General features: G+C 40.0%; 1 protein-coding gene across 2 annotated transcripts in view; it reads left to right on the top strand.

Moving 5' to 3' along the window:
* MARCHF6 (membrane associated ring-CH-type finger 6) overlaps positions 1 to 23107 on the top strand; it is a 75381-nt gene that overhangs the window by 3979 nt on the left and 48295 nt on the right. For both annotated transcript variants that reach the window (XM_047094093.1, XM_047094082.1), the window contains exons 2-4: positions 15472 to 15568; positions 16357 to 16430; positions 19060 to 19203. In XM_047094093.1, coding sequence (XP_046950049.1) covers positions 15472 to 15568; positions 16357 to 16430; positions 19060 to 19203 — 315 coding nt within the window. The remainder of the gene's footprint in view (positions 1 to 15471; positions 15569 to 16356; positions 16431 to 19059; positions 19204 to 23107) is intronic.

Raw genomic sequence — 23107 nt, 5'->3', positions numbered from 1 at the left:
ATATACATTTCTTAAAAGGAAAAACACCACACTGTTGGAATGGATGTTGGAAGCAAGTATTGATGTATGAAACCCTCATAAAGATACTAAATACATTGTTATCATTTCGGTCCAGTGATACAGACCCGATTTTTTTATTTTGCTAAATTACTACTTACGCTAGCAGAACACAGTTCAAAATCTTATAAGCAATTTGTTTATGGAATGCCAAAGCAATTATTTTATATGCTTTGTGAAACATTGGGAGGGTATAAATTTGAAAGTGTATTGCAGTCGATCGTGTTATATATTTACTATGGCAAAAACTTGAGATGACATAGATTTGGAAGAAAGGAGTTAGAAGTATGGGAAGTTGTCAGAACCAGACAGCTAGTTACCATCTTTCTAGAACCACATGGTCTTTCATCTCTGCTTCCAGACAAGTCTGCTTCATTCTTCTCACCACAGATCAGCTTTCACTGCATTGGCAGGCTTATCACCAAGCAGACATGCACTTATTTGACAAATGTTTATTTGAGCACCTGTTAGAAGCCAGGCACTGTTTTATGCGCTTGGGCTAGGCAGAGAACAAAATAGACAAAATCCCTCATTTCATAGAGTTTACATTCTTGCTTTTGGCTTGGTAGGGGAGGAAGGGATGACAGAAAATAAATTATATGGCATAGCTGGAAGGTTATAAATGTTGTGGAGAAGAGTAAATCTGGAGGGAATAAGGTGTGCCAGGGTGGGAGGACGGGATTTCAGTGTTAACTATGGCAGTGAAGGAAGGCCTCACTGAGAAGGAGCGAAGAGAGGGAGTTGGATACGCAGATACTCTGTGCACAGAGAATTCTAGGCAGAGAGAATAGCCAGTGTGAACTCTCTAAGATGGGAGTGTGTCAGGAGACCAGTGTAGCTACAATGGAGTGAATGAGTTGGGGGAAGAGTAAGTAAAATATGAGGTCAGAGATCATGGGACCAGTGTAGAAGCAGAACGGGTATGTAGGACTTTACTTCTACTGTTGTGAGATAGGGAGGGTTTTGAGCAGAGGTGAGGCATAAATTGTCTTGCCATTGTGTCCATGGCTATTTCCGTGAATAGATCTCTTTCCTCATCAACTTAATCTTAAATCCAAATTTCTGGGAGCTAGAATCTGATTGGCCCGTGTGGGATCAGGTGCCTACCCATGATCCAGGTGGCTGTGTGACGGTGGGAAAGATGACGGAAAAGTAAAAATCATGCCAAAAGCTACAAACCAGCAGTTACAAGTCCTGGAGATGTAGTATACAGCCCCATAACAAGAGTCAGTACTATGTTATATATGTGAAAGTTGTTAACAGAGTAGATCTTAAAAGTTCTTATCACAAGAAAAAAATTACGTGTAGTGATGGACTTAACTAGAGTTACTGTGGTCATTTCACATGTTACATATATTGAATATGTCATACACTCAAAAGTAATGTTGTATGTCAGTTATAGTTCAATAAAAAGGAAAAGAATAAAAGTCATGGCTGTCAGTGTCCATTCTCGATTCAGGGCAGACATCCCAAAAGTTGTTTCCTCCATTGTTGAGCTAGAATATCTTCTGGGCTGGAATGCTGTGAGTGATTAATGTTGAACTACCTGGGTATCCTCTTCCAGACCAGGCTTATTTTAGTTGGGCTTTACTTCTCTCCTGTAAGGACATGAAGATTGCTAATTTTTAGTATAATACAGGTAGAATGGAGAGTGTTCTTAAAAAGGTAACAGGAAGTAAGACCCCAAGGGAAAACTGATTAATTCAGACTATATTTTAGAATGCTATTGCAGTGGGCTGGGCAAGATATTATATAGGGGTTTAAATTCAGGCAGTGGAAATGGAAAGAATGAGAAAGAAGAAACAGATCAGGGTAGAATTAATAGAAAATAGTGATTGATGAGGTGATATAGGAAGGAAGATTTAAGAATGATTTCTGGTGTAGTTTCATTAGCTCTGAATGGGAAGAGACGAATTCAGTTTTGGATATTGTATTTTCAACAGGTGCCATAACAAAGGATCACAGACTGGGTGACTTAATAGAGGGTTATTTTCTCACAGTTCTGGAGACCAGAAGTTTGATACCAAGGTGTCTGCAGGGCTGGTTTCTTCTGAGGCTTCTCTCCTTGCTTGCAGATTTGTGTCTTCTTGTGCCTTCTGTATGGTTTTCTCTCTTTGCATGTTTGTGCCCTAATCTTGTTTTTACAGAGGCACCACTCATGTTGACTTAGGGCCCATCCGAATGATCTTATTTTTTAACTTAATTATCTCCTTAAATACCCTGTCTAGAAATACAGTCATTCTGAGGTTCTAGGTATTAGGATGTCAGTTTATGAATTTTGGTAGAGCTGGTGGAAACAACACAATTGAGTCCATAACAGGCATAAATTCTTGAAGGCTTGGAAGACATGGAACATTTTCTGTACACTTATTTCTTATAACTGAACTTAATTACAATGTCTTTTTTACTTTTCTCTCACTTCCCTGCTTCCACTTGTGTATTCTGTACTGATAGGTTAATAAGGTATAATTTGTATACAATCAAATTTAGTATTTTTGGTGTGTAATTCTATTATAGCACTTTTGAGATAGAAGATTTGGAGGTTCCTTGTCTCTTTCTTCCCCATTTATCAAATATTGAATTCCCCCATTCTTAGCCATTTCAAAGTTCGGAAATGGAACAGTTTGTAGACCATTGGACTTAGGATTCCTTTACACTTTTTTTTTTTTTTTAATTTTAGAGAGAGTGATCAGGAGAGAGGGACAGAGAGAGAGAGTGTATGTGTGTGTTTTTAATGTTTTTATGTATTTTTGAGAGAGAGAGAGAGAGGGAGCAAGAGCACAAGCAGGGAAGGGCAGAGAGAGAAGGAGACACAGAATCAGAAGCAGGCTGTAGGCTTTGAGCTGTCAGCACAGAGCCTGATGCCGGGCTCGAACTTGTGAACTTCGAGATCATGACCTGAGCCGAAGTCGGACGCTTAATCGACTGAGCCATCCAGGTGCCCCATGAGAGAGAGAATCTTAAGCAGAGGCTCAATCCCATGACCTGGAATCATGACCTGAGCGAAATCAAGAGTTGAACGCTTAACTGACTGAACCACCCAGGTGCCCTTCCTTTTACACTTTTAAATACTGAGGACCCATAGGACTTTTGTTTATTTATTTTTTATTTATTTTTTAATTTTTTTATTAACATTTATTTATTTTTGAGACACAGAGAGGCAGAGCATGAGCGGGGGAGGGGCAGAGAGAGAGGGAGACACAGAATCGGAAGCAGGCTCCAGGCTCTGAGCCATCAGCCCAGAGCCTGACGTGGGGCTCGAACTCACAGACCGCAAGATCGTGACCTGAGCTGAAGTTGGACGCTCAGCCGACTGAGCCACCCAGGTGCCCCAGGACTTTTGTTTATATAGGGGTTATCTTTTTACTCTATTAGAAATGAAAACAGGGGCACCTGGGTGGCGCAGTCGGTTAAGCGTCCGACTTCAGCCAGGTCACGATCTCGCGGTCCGTGAGTTTGAGCCCCGCGTCGGGCTCTGGGCTGATGGCCCGGAGCCTGGAGCCTGTTTCCGATTCTGTGTCTCCCTCTCTCTCTGCCCCTCCCCCGTTCATGCTCTGTCTCTCTCTGTCCCAAAAATAAATAAACGTTGAAAAAAAAAAATTAAAAAAAGAAATGAAAACAGAACTTTAAATACAATACATGTTAACAAAAATAACTTTATGATAAATGTATTTTCCAAGACAAAAACCTCAGTGAGAAGAGTATCATTGTTTGAATTTTTTGCCAATCTCTTTTATGCCTGGATTCTTACAAGACAATCGGATTCACATCTCTGCCTCTGTAGTTCCTCTTGCCATATGTTTTGGTTAAAGTGTATGAAGAAAATTCGGCTTCACGCAGGTAATTTGAAAAGGGAGGTATATTTTCAGGTAATTTTTGATATCCTTTGATAGTATGCCAAAAGTTGACAAGTAGTAGTTTCTTTAAGCAGTATTACATCTGAAAACGTATATCTCACCTTTTAAAAATTAAATCAACTTAAATTAAAATCCATTGGTCTGATGGCTCAGGATAGTCCAGGAATAGACTCATACGTATATGGACAGTTGATTTTTGACTAATCCAGATACAAAAGCAGGGGTGCCTGGTGGCTCCATCTGTTGAGCGTCTGGCTCAGGTCATGGTCTCAGGGTCATGGGATCGAGCCCTGTGTCGGGCTCTGTGCTGAGCCTGGAGCCTGCTTGGGATTCTCTCTCTCCCTCTTCCCCTCTGCCCTGCTTAAACTTCCTTACTCTCTTTCTCTCTCCCCCTCCCCCCCCCAAAAAAAAAGGAAAAGAAAAAAGATACAAAAGCATTTCGGTGGAGAAAGTATAGTTTTTCAACAAATGGTGCTGGAATAATTGACTGTCCAAAAGCAGAAAATGAAGTTTGAGGCATTCCTTGGACCATGTACCAGAATTAGCCCAAAGGGATGTTAGATCTAAATGAAAAACCTAACTGTGAAAGTTTTAGAAGAACATAGGAGAAAATCTTTGTGATCTTGGGTTAGTCTGCTAAGATTTCTTAGGTACAACACTAAAAGCATGATCCCTAAAAGAAGAAATTGTTAAATTGGATGGCATCAAAATTCATCACTATTTAGAGAATGAGGACATGCCACAGAAAATGTTTGCAAAACATATATCTGATAAAAGGACTTACTGGAGTATATAAGAAACTCTCAAAACTCAATTAAGAAGAAAACAAATGACCCAATTAAAAAAAATTTTTTTTAATGTTTATTTTTGAGAGATACTGAGTGTGAATGGGGGAGGGGAGAGAGAGAGGGAGACACAGAATCAGAAGGCTGCAGACTCAGCTGTCAGCACAGAGCCTGATGAGGGGCTCCAACTTGCCAACTTCGAGATCTTGACCTGAGCCAAAGTCAGACACTTAGCCAATTGAGCCATCCAGGCGCCCCACAAATGAGCCAGTTTAAGAGATGGCCCAAAGATTTTGGAAACTTCACCAGAGGATATATGCACATGGCTGGTAAGCATATAAAAAGATGCAGAGCATCACTGGTCGTTAGGTACATGCAAATCAAGATGACAGTGAAAGAATTCACACCCACAGCAATGAGTGTAATCAAAAGGGACGGATAATCAGTGTTGTTGGGATTGTGGAGAAATTGGAGCTTCCATTCATTTCTGGTGAGAATGTATATAGTGTGGCTAATTAACCTCAAAAAGTTAAACTGAGCTGCCAATTCCATTCCTAGGTATATACCCAAGAGGATTAAAAATGTCACAATCCGTTGTCTATTGTCTGATGAATGGATAAGTAAAATGTGGTAGATCTATAAAATGGAATATTTGGAAATACAAAGGAATGAAATACTGGTATGTATTACAACTTGGCTGAACCTCATAAACATTATGCTAGGTGAAAGAAGCTAGTCCTGAAACACCACATTTCATACGATTCAAATTGTGTGAAATATCCCCAATAGGCAAATCTATATAAAGACAAAGAATGAGGAGTGACTGTTAATATATTGTTACAAGGTTTCTTTTTGGGATGACGAAGTTGTTAAAAAACTAGATTGTGGTAATGGTTGCATAACTCTGTACATAAATTAAAAACCATCAGATTGAATACTTTAAGTTGTTGAGCTTTATAATTTGTGTATTTCAATAAAGCTGTTAACAAAAGAAGACTACGATGAGATATCTCTATTGTGTACCTGTTAGAAAGGATGAAATTGTAAAGGACGACCATACCAAGTGTTGGTGAGAATGTGGAACAACCGGCGCTTTCGTGTACTGCTGGTGGGAATGTAAAATGGTACGGCCACTTTGAAAATCAGTGTAGCGGTTTCTTAGAAAGTTAAACATGCACTTAACACATGATCCAGCCGCAGCACTCCTAGGGGTTTACTAGGAGAAATGAATGCCTACAAACTCGTATGTGCACGTACATAGCAGTTTTATTTGTAAAATCCCAAAACTTGCACTAGCCCAAATGCCCATCAACAGACGAATGGATAAACAAATTGTAACACATCCATACAGTGGAATACTAGTCTGTGCTAAAAAGAAATGAACTTTTGATACACGTAACAACATAGATGAATCTCAAAATAATTAGGATGAGTGAAAGAAGAAGCCAGGGTATGTGCCACTAACATAAAACTCTAGAGAATGCAAGTTAATCCGAAGTACTGGAATGCAGATAGGTACTTGCTTAGGAATGGGGCGGAGAGGAGAGTGGGACAGTGAGATTATCAAGGAAGTTGAGTTAATTTTGGTGGTGATGGATACCTTATTTCAGTTGTGGTGACCGTTTTATCATTGTCAAGTGTACCAAGTGATATTTAAGCGCATTTTATTGAATGTCACTTATTCCTCAATAAAGCTATTTTTAAAAATCTATTGGGTTATTTTTTTACTCATGCATGGTTTTGTAGCATGATGTATTATTGATCTTTTGGTAGATAGTCGCTGAGTTCTGCATATCTTCCAAATGGTAGTAGAAAAGCTTCCATTCACTAACGTCACCACCTAGCTCGTCTTGAAAAGCCTTTTAGGTATTAGAGAGGCTGTTATGCTCGTTGTGATGGATACAAGTTTTCTAAAATCATAATTTTTGTCTGAAAGTTTGATTTTTATTATTGGCAGTAAATATCGTTAGTTGTTTTCCTTCACTCCTGGGCTCACTTGATTCTTTTGTGATAAAATGTCTGCCGAATACTTAGACCTGAATAACTGTTTTTGTTTTTGTTTTCTCAGTTTTTTTTACCCATGGTGAACATGATGTTTCAAAAAACAACATGATGTTCCATGGAAGGAAAAAACAGCTAGTCCAGCTGGCAAGTCCAAAGAATTGTACAAGTGCTGTTTCTTGTGGTAGCCATTGCTGTCGAGCTCAAGTCCAGGATGATGAGCCCACACTCCCTGTATGTTCCAATTCTAAACCTTCCACTTGGTTTTTTAAATCTTCTTTTTCTTTTTTTTTTTTTCTGTTTTTGTTTGTTTGTTTGTTTGTTTTTTGCAGTCTTGGTCTAGTGAGGAGACAGAAAACACACAGTAATTTAGCCAGAGGAAGTTGAAAGAATTATTAAGCTACAGTAAGAGCGTAGCTATAAAGGTGTAAAGCATACTGTAAAGGGTACTTTGGGCAAGAGGGAGTCTATCCAAGTAGGGACACATTCTGAATTGGTGGGGCCCCCCTCACGTCTGTGGTTCAGACATTGGAGAAATGTGGAGTTGTTCAGAGCTGGTCTGCAGTTTCTGGGCAAGCAGGGAGCAACCCTCCAGGGTGCAGGCAAGCCAGAGTTGATGGATGGGCATGCAGAGGAAGTTGGATACCATTGTTAGGTACAAGGCCTGGAGTGTATTGGGTTCTTCTTACCAGTAGGATTGTGAAAAGGTAGACATTATAACAGACCTACTGACAGTGCAGCAGGAGCCGGAAAACCACTTCCTTCTTCTTGCCTTGTCCCTCCAGCACCCTGTACTGACATGTTTGTGTAAAGAAAGGCTTAAGGATTCATTCTCTTACCACTGGACGGGTACTGAAGAACGAATCTGGAGCTGAGAGGGAATGCGTTGATACCTGGCCCACCCCTCCCAAAGCCATTGGAGCCACTGCCTGTGCTGCTGGCAGAATCACCACCAGGATCTCTAACTACTGCAGGAGTCCGCAGCACCTGCAGGTAGCTGCCACTGCTGTTTTTGGAGCCAGTAGTAGGAAATGGCTTTACCTTTTCCGGCAAAAGTGCTTCTTGTTGACCGAATGCAACTCAAGCCTAGTCAGCAAAGAAGCCAAAAAAATGTGGTTTTCAGGCTTCCAAGAGCAACAGTACAGGTGAATGTTCATTTTGTAGTAAGTAATCTGGAGAGAGAAAATAACTAAACCTTGGGGTATATGTAGAATTAGGATTTTGAATCCTGTGTTTGCAAGGCCTAATTATGTACATTTTTTTATAGGCAAACTTTTCCAGGTAGAGAGTGGCAGTGAAGCACTAGAAACTTTGGGGAAGGAAGGCAAGAAAATCACCAGTGTTCTCATCTAACCAATTATAATGGCTATGTTGGGTTTTTTTTTTGTTTTGTTTTGTTTTTGTATTTTCTCTTTTAGGCTATTCTGATATTTTTACCTAGTAGGAAGTACAGTGTGTATTTTATTTCAGTTTTTATTCCTGTTTTGTTTACTTAACATTTTGCATTTTTCTATACTCCATGTAGTGAATGTACCACAATTTAATAGGCCCATTCCCCTGGTTTTGGGTATGTAGGTTATTCACTGACATTTTGAGTAATATTTTTCAATCCTATATTAATATTTGCCTACTGTGATCATAGCTACTAATTGTAAAATTTTATTGGTAATCAGATATTAAAAATCCTTTGTTACTTCAGCCAAATGACTCAAGGCCAACATTAACAATCATAATTCATGTTAATGGTATATACCCTTAATATGATGTGATGAAAATGGCACTTTGCCTATGTGATTTTCTTCCCTCAGACCTATAGCTCCATATTCTAATCATGAGCAAAACATGAGACATTCTGAAAAAGACATCCTACAACATACCTACCCAATACTCCTTAAAACAACCAAAGTCATCAGAAACAAGGAAAGCCTAAGAAACTGCCACAGCCAAGAGAAACTCTTAGCCAAGCTAAGGAGACATGGCAGCTAAATAAACGTCAGGTGGATTTTGGAACAAAAAAAAAAAAAGGATATTTGGTGCAGAGAAAGGAAATCTGAATGAACTGTTGATTTCAGTTTATGATAATGTGTGAATATTAGTTCATTAGATTCAAACAAAAGTACCGTCCTAATGTAAGGTGTTAAAAACGTGGTACTAGGTGCTGTGCGTATGAGAACACTGTGCTGTCTTCTCAGATTTTCTGTAAATGTAAACTTGTTCTGGAAAATAAAATCTTTTAATAATTTACCAACCCTTTGCTTTTTGAGTTATCATTAGTTGATTACCTGAAGGATTGTGCAAACATTTTAAAATCTTATGTGGAAAAACATTCAAGGTAGATGATGGCCTAAAAATAATGACATCTACCCAAAGCTCTTCTTTTTTCTGTAGTAGGTGCTTAGGATACATTTGGTGAACTGGATTATTGGCTAGAAAAATTGATGGGATGGGCCAAACCAATATGGGTGTTGACTTCCACAGCTGACTCCAACTTGGTAACCTACTCTTCTTACTGGTTGTTCTTTTCTCCCTCCCTCTCATTTCCTGGGCCATCTCCATACTCAGTTACTAAGGATTTGAAGTTTTTCAGTAAAAAAACAAAAAAACGCACCTTTATATTTATTGAGCTAGGCTCTGTGCTATTAAAAGGTATGCTTTTGTGAAGATATTAGGTATTCAAATAAAGCCACAAAAGTTGCCACACGATTAAACAGAAGAAATTTATTTTTGAAAAGCGGCAAGAGCCTGGGGAGAGGGAAGGAGGGAAAAAAAGGCAGGAAGAGTTTCTCTTCACTGTTTCTAAGCAGGTTTGCATTCCTAACAAGTAAAATGCGATGTTTTTACTTTGGCCTGACAAGGTTTGTAGTTTTGCTGCATGTAAATCCGGTGGGAGCCTTGTTCTACCACAGAACTTTATTATTTCAGTTTTACTAAAAGGCCTCAGGCTGTGCCTTATGCAGACTTTATTGTCTTATAACCTTGGCCATATTATTCTGTTGAGGCGTTGGGTGGTGTGATTGATTTTAGTATACAAAACAGGTTAGTCTTTCTTTGACTTTCTGTGTTGGTGGTAGTTGTGTTTTAGTTGCTCCCCCCTGCCCCGAAGCTGCTAAGACCCTTTCTGAAATAGGATAGGCTAATTTATGTCTTAGGCACAACTCAGAAGTCACGGCAGCTTAAAGCGACAGAGATTTCTTTCTCCCTGAGCATCATGTCTGGTACAGGCTGAGGAGAGATGCCCCTGGTACCTGTGGTCATGTGGAAACCTAGATTGCTGGAAGCTCCATGTTAGTGTGCTTCCACAGTCATTAAGGCAGGAAAATGCAGTGTGGTGAGTTGTGTTCGTTAGCTCCTAGAGTTTTCTACCCAGGAGTGGTACACATCACTCTAGCTTGTATTTCATTTCTAATTTCAGAGTGGCAGGGAGGGCAGTCCTATTATTTATCCAGAAAGTGGAATGCCAGAAATATTTAATGTCCAGTGCTGATGATTTCCACAGTCCCTAATGGCATTAGTTCCTGTCTGACTGGATGAAATTAATGTGCATGTTGGGATACGTTTCAGTATGCAACTTCATCAGACTACATTTGAGTGAGGGAACAGTAACTTTTTTTCATGTCATTACCCTTTCCCATTTGTTCTTCAATTAAAGTATTTAAACGATACTTTAATTTACCTTACTATTTAATGTTCATGGGGTTTTTTGTTTTTGTTTGTGTTTTTGTTTTTTTTTTTTTTTTTGGTCTGGGTCAGTGTGTAGTTTTTTAATTCCAGTGTAGTTAACATACAGTGTTATATTAGTTTCAGGTATACAATATAATGATTCACCGGTTCCTATATTAGTGCTTATCATGATAAGTGTACTGTTAATCCCCTTCACCTAACACCCATCCTCCCACCTACCTCCCCTCTGGTAGCCACCTGTTTATTCTCTGTAGTTAAGAGGCTGTCTTTGGTTTGTCTCTCTCTTTTTTTCTTTATTCATTTGTTTTGTTTCTTAAATTCCACATGTGAGTTAAATCATATGGTATGTGTTTTTCTCTGACTTTTTTCACTTAGCTATAATCTCTCTGGATCCATTCATATGTTGCAAATGGCAAGATTTCATTCTTTTTTATGGCTGAATAACAATCATTGTATGTGTATATAACATGTCTCTCTCTTTTTTTTTAATGTTTATTTATTTTTGAGGGGGAGAGAGAGAGAGAGAGAGAGAGAGAGAGAGAGAGGGAGGGAATCCCAAGCAGGCTCCGCTGTCATTGCAGACCCCACGCAGGGCCCGAACCCACAAACCATGAGATTATGACCTGAGCCAAAATTAAGAGTCAGTTGCCCGACAGACTGAGCCACTCATGCGCCCCTACAGCACATCTTTATCCATTTATCAATGGTAATGTCCATGAGTTTTTGACAAATGCAGACAGTCATGTAGCTAGCACATTCAAGGTATGGAATAGTTCAGCCACTTCTCAAAATACTCCTGTTCCCTTTTTTGGGCAGTCCCATCCCCAGAGACCCTGGCAACCACTGATGTGTTTCTGTCTCTAGTTTTACCTTTTCTAGAATGTCATAAATGGAATAATATAGTATGGAGCTTTTTTCAGTCTGGCTTCTTTTGCTTAACATATAATTAATTTGAGATTTATTTACATTGTTGTATATATCATTATTTCATTCCTGTTTATTGCTTAATAGTATTCTGTTGTAGAAAAGAATATCAGATGTACCACAGTTTATCTGTTCTCCAATTGCGGAATGCTTGGATTGGTTGTTTCCAGTTAGGGGAAATTATGAATGAAGCCATTGTACAAATTCATGTGGGTCTTTATGCAAACATAAATTTTCATTTTATTAAGTACCTAGGAATGGGATTGCTGGGTCATATGGTAAAAATGTTTTATTTTTTTTCCTTTTTGTCATTTTAATCGGTATGTAGTGGTATCTTACTGTGATTTAAATTTTTTTGTAGTAAAATATGCATACAAAATTTACCATTCTAATCATTTTTAAGTGTACAGTTCACTGGAATTAAATATAGTCACATTTAATTGTTGTGCAGCCGTCACCATCTTACTATGATTTTAACTGCATTTTCCTAATGACTTCATTCTTATGTATCCTTCCAGAAAAAATGTTTAGCTCTGTATACCTATGCCTTGTTTCAGATTTTTTTACTGGAACACGGATTGACAGGGAAGAAGCTTCCATTCCTTCGTAGTCCACACACAGACTGGATAAGGAAATTTAATTGAGGATATAGAGTGAGAGCAGGTGCAGCCTTTCTGTTGGCAGCTTTTCCCAGCTTCCAGTTCCCTAATAAGGTGTGGCTATGCCCATGACACAGTCTAATCAGGGATTGGGGACTGCTAAACTGCCAAATGTTGGCCTTACAAGTATTTTATAGCTAGGGCTTATCACCATTCTAGTTTATACCAGCAATCTTCACCTTTCCATTTAGGGTAATATTTATACATGAGGTGCTTTTGAACGAAACTTAGTCACATCTTCATGATGTGGGAAAACAAAGGGTCAGTACTGCAGAAGAGATTTGTAATATTTTTTGGACCAAGTTCCATATTAAAGTCATTTAGAATAAATGGTTTTTAAATTAGAATTGGGTTGTTGGTGCACAGAAATAGGCTTTTAGGAATGTTGAGACATATTTTTTAAATGTTACTCTGCTTTCTTCCCCTGATGAAGATATAGCCAGTGAAAGTTTTATCACATTTTATTTTACATTTTTTTAAGTTTTTATTTTGAGAGAAAGTGAACTGGGAAGGGGCAGAGAGGGAAAGAGAGAATCTCAAGCAGGCTGCACGCTGTCAACGCAGAGCTACAGCTCCTTTTCAGGAGCCCCACCCAATCTGGCCAATACACGGTCCTCCCTATAGCTTCCTCGTGCCACATGGGGGCTGCGCCGTCCTTGTGGGGTTGGTCCCCATTGCAGGATGAGCCCAGTGGCATCAACTGTTGGCACACACATGAGTATCCCTTCCCCGTTGTCACTGCATCCTGTTGGCAGCAGTGTGCCCACAAAGGCACTCCTTACTCAGTCACCTTGTTTCTGGAGGGTGACATAACTACCCTTATTTGTGTGGGTGCAGCAGTATTGCCGCTGCTTTCCTTTACACTGTGTCCTGATGGCATTACACTCCGTGCCACACTTTTGCTGCTGTGCCCTACTTCTGCAACTGCCTGAGAGCTGCCTGCAGAGACAGGGTGAGGTGGGACTGCTTTGCCTCGGGTCTGCGTTGGCTCACCCACATTTGCACCCAAACCACCCTACCTGATTAATCCCTCTGTAGCACATGCCTATCTCTAAAGTCGATCCACGGGCATCCTAGCACTTGTGGCCTGGTGTGGTCATGTTCCATATGGCTTTGAGTGCTTATTCTGCTCATACCTGGATAATTCTGATAATCGTGGAACTAATCGATGCCCATAGGCACCAGCATCTCTGGTGATTCTAGATAACCCAGATTGGTTGCCTGTCTCTTGGACCTGTCAACTACTTTAGGTAGAAGTCCCAGTGCCTTTAGTGGCGACCATCACGACCAGGAATCCAGACTTGGTACCATAAATGTAGCTTGATGGTCAAATACCCCAACCAAGAAAGACCACAGATGCACAGATGACCTGCTTGCGACCAGGGAGAGCAGTGATGAAAAACAACACTGGTCTCTTTTGAGGTCCTATAGTTGGAATGAGTCCATTTTAGATCCTTTGAGGAGGATCCGTCGCAGGGCAAGTCTGGTGCTGGCAGCTGCAGTAATCCCAGCCTCAGTGCAGATACCGAATTCGGTGTACTTAAAATGTTCGTGTGATATTGGATCTCCTGCTTCCCTGTGGGTCTACCGCAGGGTCCTTGCAGGTCCCCACCCCCTGCCTCTAGTAAGCTCCTGGCTCTTAGCCTAGTTTCCCTAGGCTGAAGTGTATGTTTGGAGAAAATTAGAGTACTCAAAGCAGACTTGAGCTGCCAGGATACAGCCCCGGGAATCATGGAATTCTAGTGTGGTTCTATTTTGTTTGTGTCAGAACTTTGCAGTGGCTGATTGGGCAGAATTGTTGGAACATTCCTATTGTCGCAAGAGCCCAAAGTCTTAGAATGGTGCAAGACAGACCAGAGTGAAAACTTTTGCCAAAGATGTTTTCGTTAATCAAGGATGAAGGTGAAAGTGGGAGGTTTGAGGAGGCTTTGGATCCGAGTACCCAGTGCAGTTCTGGCTGTAAACAGATGCACATCGCCAGCATTGTTCTCATGACCCCACAGGCTGCTTCCAGGAAACCAAAGTCCTTTGAGTGGTGGTAGCTGGAGGGTGTGGTTCCGAAGCTGAAGCTGAAAGGCACAACCCTGAGTGTGTGCTTGATTTGACTCAACCTGGACAACCCCTCCCGGCTCCTGTGCAGAGAGAATCGGCACGGCAAAAGCTCTTCCACGGGTGGTGGTATATGCCCTTTCTGTGTTGGCAGTGATTTGTCTGGCTTATTGATAACCAGGGGTATTAGCGTGCTGAACAGTTAGCCAGCCTGAGTCCTCAGAATCTCTCGTATTTGGTAAGTGGCATTCAGCCACTCGAGATTGAGCAACACGGTGCTTTTTAATGTTGGGGACCAACTACCACACTGCTTAGCTCATGTGCAGCCTAGTCCCACGGGTGCTGGGGACTGGTTAAATGCATTAATAACGGGCTTGGATTGTAGTTACTCCCCATTCACGAGAAATTCCCTGTGAGAAAGTAGGTCGAAAGTTTGCCTAAGTCCCTGCCCCTAGTACACACTGCCTGTCGCCTTTCAGATCGACCACTTGGGGTGGGCACTTGGCCCTGAAGATCTCAGAGAAGATGGTCTAAATAAAAGTTGCGGCCAAATTTCCATAGGTGGTCTTGCAGAGGGAGCGTTATGGAGCCGGAAAGATTGCTCGCGTGAGGCGCTTCCTCTGCACCCCAGGGGCCGCCCCAGGCAAGAAGACGGACAGATGTGCTCTGAGCCATGTGGGGCCAGGTGAAGGTCTGCCGACCAGGTAGTCCAGGGCTCTGGCGGCTTTTGCTTAAGGTGACTTCTAGCTTGCCTCTCTCTGGCCTGGCACCTTTGTGGTTTTGGGGTGCCCCCTTACCCTGATCGTGTGTGTGTGCATGTCCTTAGACCTCTGATGGTGTGACGTGAAGCTAAAGGGGTGTCTCCTATGCTGCCCGCTGTTGTTACTGTGTCAAGTCCTTGGATACGTTTTTTGTGGAGTTTAAACTGTTAGGACCGGACTTAGGACTTGAAACTGTTGGGATTGTAGTTTAAAACTCTTAGGACACCAGCGGTGACCTGATTTTGCATATTTCTATTTAACGTTTGTTAGTTACAGAAGAGTGCAGTTTTAGGAGAATAGTTCTTATCAAAAGGGCAATTCACCTTTCTATGTATTAGGGAATTTTTTAGCTTTGAATATACTTATTATCACAGTCACACTTTTACATCTCTGCTGCTGACAGATTCTTGCTTTAACACAGTATTTTTGCTTTGAGGTTGCGTGTTTTTTTTTTTCCTAAGTTTATTTTTGAGAGAGAGGGAGACAGAGCGTGAGTGGGGGAGGGGCAGAGAGAGAGAGGGAGACAGACTCTGAAGCAGGCTCCAGGCTCTGAGCTGTTAGCCCAGAGCCCAACGCGGGGCTCGAACCCATGAACCGTAAGATCGTGACCGGAGCTGAAGTCGGATGCCAAGTGTTCTGTTGTTTTTTTTTTTAAGTTATAATGAAAGATAATTCAATTTATCTTTTTCATTCACAGACATATGTAGAGTGTGTCGGTCAGAAGGAACACCTGAGAAACCTCTTTATCATCCTTGTGTATGTACCGGCAGTATTAAGTTCATCCATCAAGAATGGTGAGTCACCCTTAAAGAAAATTTTATGTCTGAGCTTCAGTGTTGTCATTTATATAATAAAGGGGATTATTTCAGTGAACTTTCTCTATAATTATTTTTTAAAAATTTTATTCTGAAAATTTGGAAATTACCTATATTCATAATTACCATACCCTGTCATTTGGGTATTGTTTTCCAGGTGCATGTGAGTACCTGTTTATTTCTGCCACAGAGAGCTTATTTTGTTCATTGGCAGTATGGAGGTTTTCGGATTCTACTTGTTGTGATAATAGCTTACGTTCATGCAGTGCTTTGTGCCCGGTGGTACTCAGTGCTTGTACACAATTCATTTAATTCTTAGAACCATGAGGTGGGATATTTTTATTATTATGCGGATGAGGAAACGAGCATGGAAAGGTTAAGTACCTTTTTCTAGGTCACTCAGCCAACCACTTAGTGACAACCAGGATTCAGACCTAGCTGCCTAGGGTAACAATATTATCAGACCAGCGTTAGAACTGATGTTGATGCTTGGAGATTCTTTTATATTCAAGGCTAGCTTTGAGGAGATTACAATTTAGTTAATTGAACTTTTTTAGTAATAGAAATACATATTTTTATTTGTTATAGTTTTGGACTGTCAGCATGAAGTTATAAAAAGCTAAAAAATGTTATAAATATGAACCTGTCAGAATTGTAAAAGCTCTATGATATATAAAATTTTAATAAAATAGAATGTTGGCTTTCAGTGAAATCTTAAAGTTTCTTTGCTGTAAGTACTATGCTTATTAATGTATTTTTGATTGCAGCTTAGTTCAGTGGCTGAAACACAGTCGAAAAGAATACTGTGAATTATGCAAGCACAGATTTGCTTTCACACCAAGTAAGTTCTTTAGAAGTTTGCATTGCGTTTTGGGGTTATAACTGGTCACATAAAGGTATTTAATAAAAGTATAAAATTTTGGGAAAATATTAAAAAAATGTTTTTTTAAATGTTTGTTTATTTTTGAGAGAGCGTGAGCGGGAGAGAGGCAAAGAGAGAGGGAGAACAGAATCCAAAGCAGGCTTCAGGCTCTGAGCTGTCATCACAGAGCCCAGTGCGGGGCTCAGACTCACTAGCCATGAGATCATGACTTGAGCCGAAGTCGGACGCTTAACTGGCTGAGCCACCCAGGCGCCCCAGGAAAATCTTTTTTAAAACTACATGTCAGCTTTCAACACACAAATGCATGTGTATGTGAGAAAGAGTGATTTAATTTGTGAGATGTTCCTTTTTTATTTTTTAATTTTTTATTATGGACAAATTCAAACATTAAAAAAAGGTATAATAAGCCCCCTGTTCATATCTCTTAGTTTGACTCATTTTCAAATCATGGCCTTTACATGATATTTCTTACCTGTGTTCTTGTTCCCCACCTCCCTATCCTTTTTAAAGGAAATCTCATTTATTTTCATTGGTACATATTTTAGTATGTATCTCTGAACAATAAGGATTCCTTTTAAAAACAATAACTTTAGGGGCATCTGGGCAATTCAGTTGGTTGGGTGTTCAGCTCTTAATTTTAGCTAGGGCCGTGGTCTCGCAGTTTGTGAGATCAAGCCTCGCATTGGGCTCTGTGCAGACAGCACAGAGCCTGAAGCCTGCTTGGGATTCTCTGTTTCTCTGCTCACCTCCCTCTCTCTCTCTCTCACTCACTCACTCACTCACTCACTCACTCAAAAATAAACATTTAGGGGACGCCTGGGTGGCGCAGTCGGTTAAGCGTCCGACTTCAGCTCAGGTCACGATCTCGCGGTCCGGGAGTTCGGGCCCCGCGTCAGGCTCTGGGCTGATGGCTCAGAGCCTGGAGCCTGTTTCCGATTCTGTGTCTCCCTCTCTCTCTGCCCCTCCCCCGTTCATGCTCTGTCTCTCTCTGTCCCAAAAATAAATAAACGTTGAAAAAAAAAATTAAAAAAAAAAAAAATAAACATTTAGAAAAAATAAAGAGATCTTTCTAAAACATGGCCAAACCTTCCTCTGAGTGTGTTGAACCAGATTTTACAGAGAGGTGGGGAGATCTGAATTTACTGTTTGGAATATTAGTTATTGTGCTGAAATTGGGGAGAGGCAGTTGGCTAACAGACATCAGCGGGGTGTTTGCTTCCACATGAAATGACTTTACTGTGGATTGTACTTTTTGAGTGCTATGTTTCAGGCTTGTATTTGGGAGGAGGGTTCTTTCTTCCTTTTTTTTAAATTGGTGTATAGTTGAGACACAGTGTTAGATTAGTTCTGATGTACAGCATAGTGATTCCACAACTCTGTTATGTTGTGCTCACCACAAGTGTAGCTACCCAACTTTCACCATACAGTGCTATTATTGTACCATTGACTCTATTCCCTCTGCTATACTTTTCATCCCCGTGACTTATTCCGTAACTGGAAGCCCATACCTCCCACTGTCCTTCACCCATTTTGCCCCCCTCCCCCTTCCCCTTTGGCAACCACCAGTTTGTTCTCTCTACTTATGGGTCTGTTACTGCTTTTTTGTTTATTTATTTGTTTTGTTTTTTAGATTGCATATATGAGTAAAATCATATGGCATTTGTATTTTACTTACTGACTTATTTCACTTAGTATAATACCTTCTAAGGCCATCTTTGCTGTCACAAATGGCAGGATCTTATTATTTTTCATGGCTGAGCAATATTCCTGTGTGTGTGTGTGTGTGTGTGTGTGTGTGTGTGTGTGTGCGCGCGCGCAGTATTTTTTCTTTATCCATTCATCTACCAGTGGACACTTGGTGGGTTGCTTCCATATCTTGGCTATTGTAAGTAATACTGCAATAAATATAAGGGTGCGTATATCTTTTCGAGTTAGTGTTTTTGTTTTCCTTGGGTGAATACCCAGTAGTGGAAAATCCTGGATTGTATGATGCTATATGTTTTTAATTTTTTGAGGAATCTCCATACTATTTTCCACAGTGGCTGTGCCAATTTACATTCTCACACCCATAGTGCACGAGGGTTCCTTTTTCTCCACATCCTCGCCAACGCGTATTATTCCTTGTCTTTTTCATAATAGCCCTTTGACAGATATAAGGTGATGTCTTAATTGTGGTTTTGACTTAGGAGGGTTTTCTTTAACATGCCAACAGCTTCACCTTTTGCTCCTGTTTGCTTTATCTGATCTTTAATTTGGGAACACATATTGTTTGAATGCTAAAATATGTATAAATTAGCTATGCATGAAGTTCATGGTAGTGACTGAGGGAATATGAACTTCTCTTGAATCTTTTCTCCTGCACAGAAGCCTTTTTTGTTGGCTTCTGCATTTAACACGTGATTTGCTCTCAAATGAGTTCTGGGTAAATGTGGTATCATTGTGACTGTTTGATTCCCTTTTTTAATAGGAAAAAATAAGTGCAATACAAAGATTGAAAGTTAAGCTAGCACTACATGCCTATTTTATATTTATGAATTAAGCTATTTTTAAATCTTCATGAAATTATGTACTTTTTCTTCTCTTCTAGTTTATTCTCCAGATATGCCTTCACGGCTTCCAATCCAAGACATATTTGCCGGACTGGTTACAAGTATTGGCACTGCAATACGATACTGGTTTCATTATACACTTGTGGCCTTTGCATGGTTGGGAGTTGTTCCTCTTACAGCATGTGAGTATTCACTTCTCCGTGGTTGGAGTAATTTAAATCATATTTGTGTTCAAATGGTGTTTAATTATTTGATATTATAATTTCATGTATTTGGAAAGCCTCGCTTAGAAAACATCCACCTAAATTAAGAACTGTTATCAACAGATCATTTTATCAAATGAATGTGGGAAAGACAAACACAGCATACAGAGGCTAATAATGAAGGTTCATGAAAGAGTTGAAGAAGCAAAAGCAAATTATAATTGGAAGGACCATGATTTTTATTCTCTGAAGTATATTAGAAATTTCAAAGATTGCAGAAGATGGACTATTTTGAGGTTTTCTCCCTCTTTTAAAAGACAACTCATGTATCTATTATTATAGTCCTGAATAATTGGGAGGCTTATCTTTCAAGATATAGGAGGTTTTCTAGAGGTTGGTATACTAACCCTTAATTGATCCCTTTTGTGTTTTTACTTTTTTGTGTGTTTATTATTTAAATGTTTACTCATTTTTGAGAGAGCGTGTGTGTGTTCATGCACAAGCAGGGAAGGGGCGGGGGGGGGGGACAGAGGGTCCAAAGTGGGCTCCGTGCTGACAGCAGTGAGCCCGATGCAGGTCTCAAGCATGTGAACTACAAAAATCACAACCCAAGCCAAAGTCTGACATTTAACCGACTGAGCCACCCAGGTGCCCCTGTTTTTTGTTTTTAAAGACATGCAGAAGGTTAGATAGCATATGGTTCCAGAGTGTGCAGATATGATTCTTTGGAATTAGATGCAAATGAGATTTTTAAATAAGCATAATTCATATCGTCGTTTCTCTTTAGAATAAAATACACTTGATCATGCATGAAGATGAAAGTCTTTGGGGATACATCAAATAGCAGAATAAGTATTGTTGAAGAGTGAGGTGGTGAACTAGGAGATTGAGCAAGGAGTTCTCTAGGATGGAACTCAGAGACAAGAAGTTGCAAGTATGAGGGGAAAAATCAGGAGGTAAAGGCTGTATCCAGTTGTTTCACGATCTGTCTAGTAAGTACTTTGAAAAGGTGAAAGAGATACTGGACGTGAGGAAATGACCAGCCTCTTTTCGATTGAAAGACCGCTGACCATGATAAAGGACAGAGACTCATAAACCTAGACATTCTGGTCTTCCAGGGCTGAATAGGATGGTAGATAGTCCATTTTCAGATTGTCCTACAAAGTAATGAAAATCAGACTGGCATTAGACTTAAAATCAGCAGCTTTGAATGCCAGAAGACAGCAGAGACTTCAGATTTTGACAGAATTTTTGAACTGGAAATCTACCCATAAATTATTCTCAGATGAAGGGACAAAATGCAGACATTTCAGTCAGTGCAAAGGCACGAAAAGCTTGCCACCTCAAACTATTTATGAAAAAAGCATTTGAGGGCATACTTCACCAAAATGAGTAAGAAATCAGAAAGGCATGAGCTACGAAGAAAAAGAAACAAGTGCTTCTCACAGCTAACCAGCAATTTTAATCTATAGTGATTGGTAATTTTTATTTGTGAGGGGACTGTGGGTGCTCTAGATACAGATAGGAAAATATAGTGTGACTGCATATTAAAAATAATAGAGGTAAGCAAATAGAGCCCAGAACTAGACTCACATCTGCATCATCACCTGAATCACAACAGAGGTACCACTGCTGTTCAGTGGAAGAAAGCTGATCCTTTCAATATATGGTACAGCATCACCTGGCTGGCCAGATGAAAAATGAACCATGTCATTATCTTACACCTGACACAAAAATTAATTTGAGTTGGATCATAATCTTGAATGTGCATGTTACAACCAAAAGACTTCTAAAAAAAAAAAAACATGGGAGAAAAACCATAAAAGAAAATACTGAATAAATTGGACTTCAGTGAAATTGAGAACTTTTATTCATGCTTAGATACCTTTGAGAAAGGCAAGCCACAGAGAGAAGATATTTGCAATACATACTTCAAACAAAGGACTTGTATCTACAGTATGTAGGGAACTCCTAAAAGTCAGTAAGAAAAAGGCAGACACCCCAAATAAAAAGTAGACAAAAGATTTGAACAGGTGTTTCTGGAAAGAAGATGCTCTAAATAGCCAGTGAACACACAAAAAGCTGCTCAGCATCATTAGTCATCAGGGAAATGCACAAGAAGATACTACTGCATACTCCGCAAAATGGCTGAAACTAAAATACAAGACAGTGCCAAATGTTTCTTAGGGTGTGGAGCATCCGGAACATGCCTTTGTTGGTGGAGGGAATATATATGGTGTAACTACTTCAGAAAACTGTGTGGCAATATCTGACAGATGCTAAATATTGTAAATACCTATGATCCAACCTGAAGTTCCATTTCTGGGAATATAGCTTACAGAAACTACAGCCTGTGTCCTCTAAAAGACGTGTGTAAGAATGATCACAGCAGCTTTGCTAATAGGAGTTCACTGGAACTAACCAAATACCTATCAACAGTAGAGTGCATGCATTGTGGTTTATCTATACAATGGAATACTACTTAGCAGTGAAAAAATAGGTGATTGTTGTGATGCGGAATAACATGGATGAATTTTACTCTGAGAGAAAGAAGCGAGGCACAAAAGAGTGTGGATTGCATTTATGTGAAATTTTAAAGTAGGCCAAATTGGGGGTGCCTGGATGGCTCAGTTGGTTGAGCATCTGACTTGGCTCAGGTCATGATCTCACAGTTGGTGAGTTCAAGCCCCGTGTTGGGCTCTGTACTGACAGCTTGGAGCCTGAAGCCAGCTTCAGATTCTGTGTCTCCTTTTCTCTCTGCCCCTCTCCCACTTGCGCTCTGTATCTCTCTCTTGAAAATAAATAAGCATTAAAAAAAAAATTTAAAGTAGGTCAAATTGATCTATGGTGATAGAGATCAGACTAGCAGCTACCTTTTGCTGGAGATTCCAACTGGGAAGGGGATCGAGGAGCCTTCCGCGGAGCTAGAAATGCTGAATATCTTGATCTGGGTGGTAGTTTCTTGGATATATGTACATATATAAAAATTCACCCAGACACATACTTAAGATTCACGTAAATTTTACCCTAATAAGAAGTAACAAAATGAAACTTAAAACTGAGTGCCAGAAGAGTAGAAGTGGGATTGAGTTTTTATCCTGGGGAGTGGGAGTAGGAAACAGCAAATATTTGGAAAATCCAACAAAAGACAGGAAAGACAGGGAGAGAGGGTAGAGGGAGGGAAGTAAGAGAGGAAGGGGTAAGGTTGCAACTTCTGTGATCCTAAGACTTTAGATTTATCTATTGCAAGATAGGGGCTTATGGTTCTGTACAGAGAAAAGTGATTCACTGTAAGAGATAAGTACAGAGCAGCCCAGGTTAATGCTAGAGGGATGTCAGCAAATGCTGACAAAACAAAGGAACAGCATTAACCAGCCAGATGTCATTCAAGATGAAACACTTTAATGGGTAAAAAGCATTTATTTTGTATGAGTAAAATGCATAGGCTACCAAGCAAATAAAATTGAAGAACTTTTATGCACCAGAGAACAGGACTTCGAAGTATGTAAAGTGTTCATAGTCAAATGGAAGACTAACCTCTCTAAAAGCAGTAGATCAAATAATAAATTAAGTAGGGACTTAAAGAATTTACATAATACAGTCAACAAGCTGAATCTCTGTTCTCACTTGTTACGCACACACGCACACACTCATACTCAGAATTTAAGTTCTGCCACAAATACATGGCCTGTAACTTTTTTTTTTTTTTTTTTTTTTTTTTAGTCTAACTTTTTTAAGTTAGCAGTGTACCCTGGGACCTTTCCATGTGAGAACTTGTTGAGCTACCTTAGTTTTTAATGGATGCATAGCACTCTGCACTGAGGACACCTGTAATTTATGAATCCATTTTCTTATCTACAGACATTTGGTCTGTTGTCAGTTT

This window comes from Lynx rufus, unplaced genomic scaffold (genome assembly GCF_022079265.1).
Source record: "Lynx rufus isolate CCGP_SWC_20201006 ecotype Redwood Valley unplaced genomic scaffold, mLynRuf1.p SCAF_1, whole genome shotgun sequence".
Lineage (NCBI taxonomy): Eukaryota > Metazoa > Chordata > Mammalia > Carnivora > Felidae > Lynx > Lynx rufus.
This window is presented reverse-complemented; position numbering and strand designations above follow the sequence as displayed.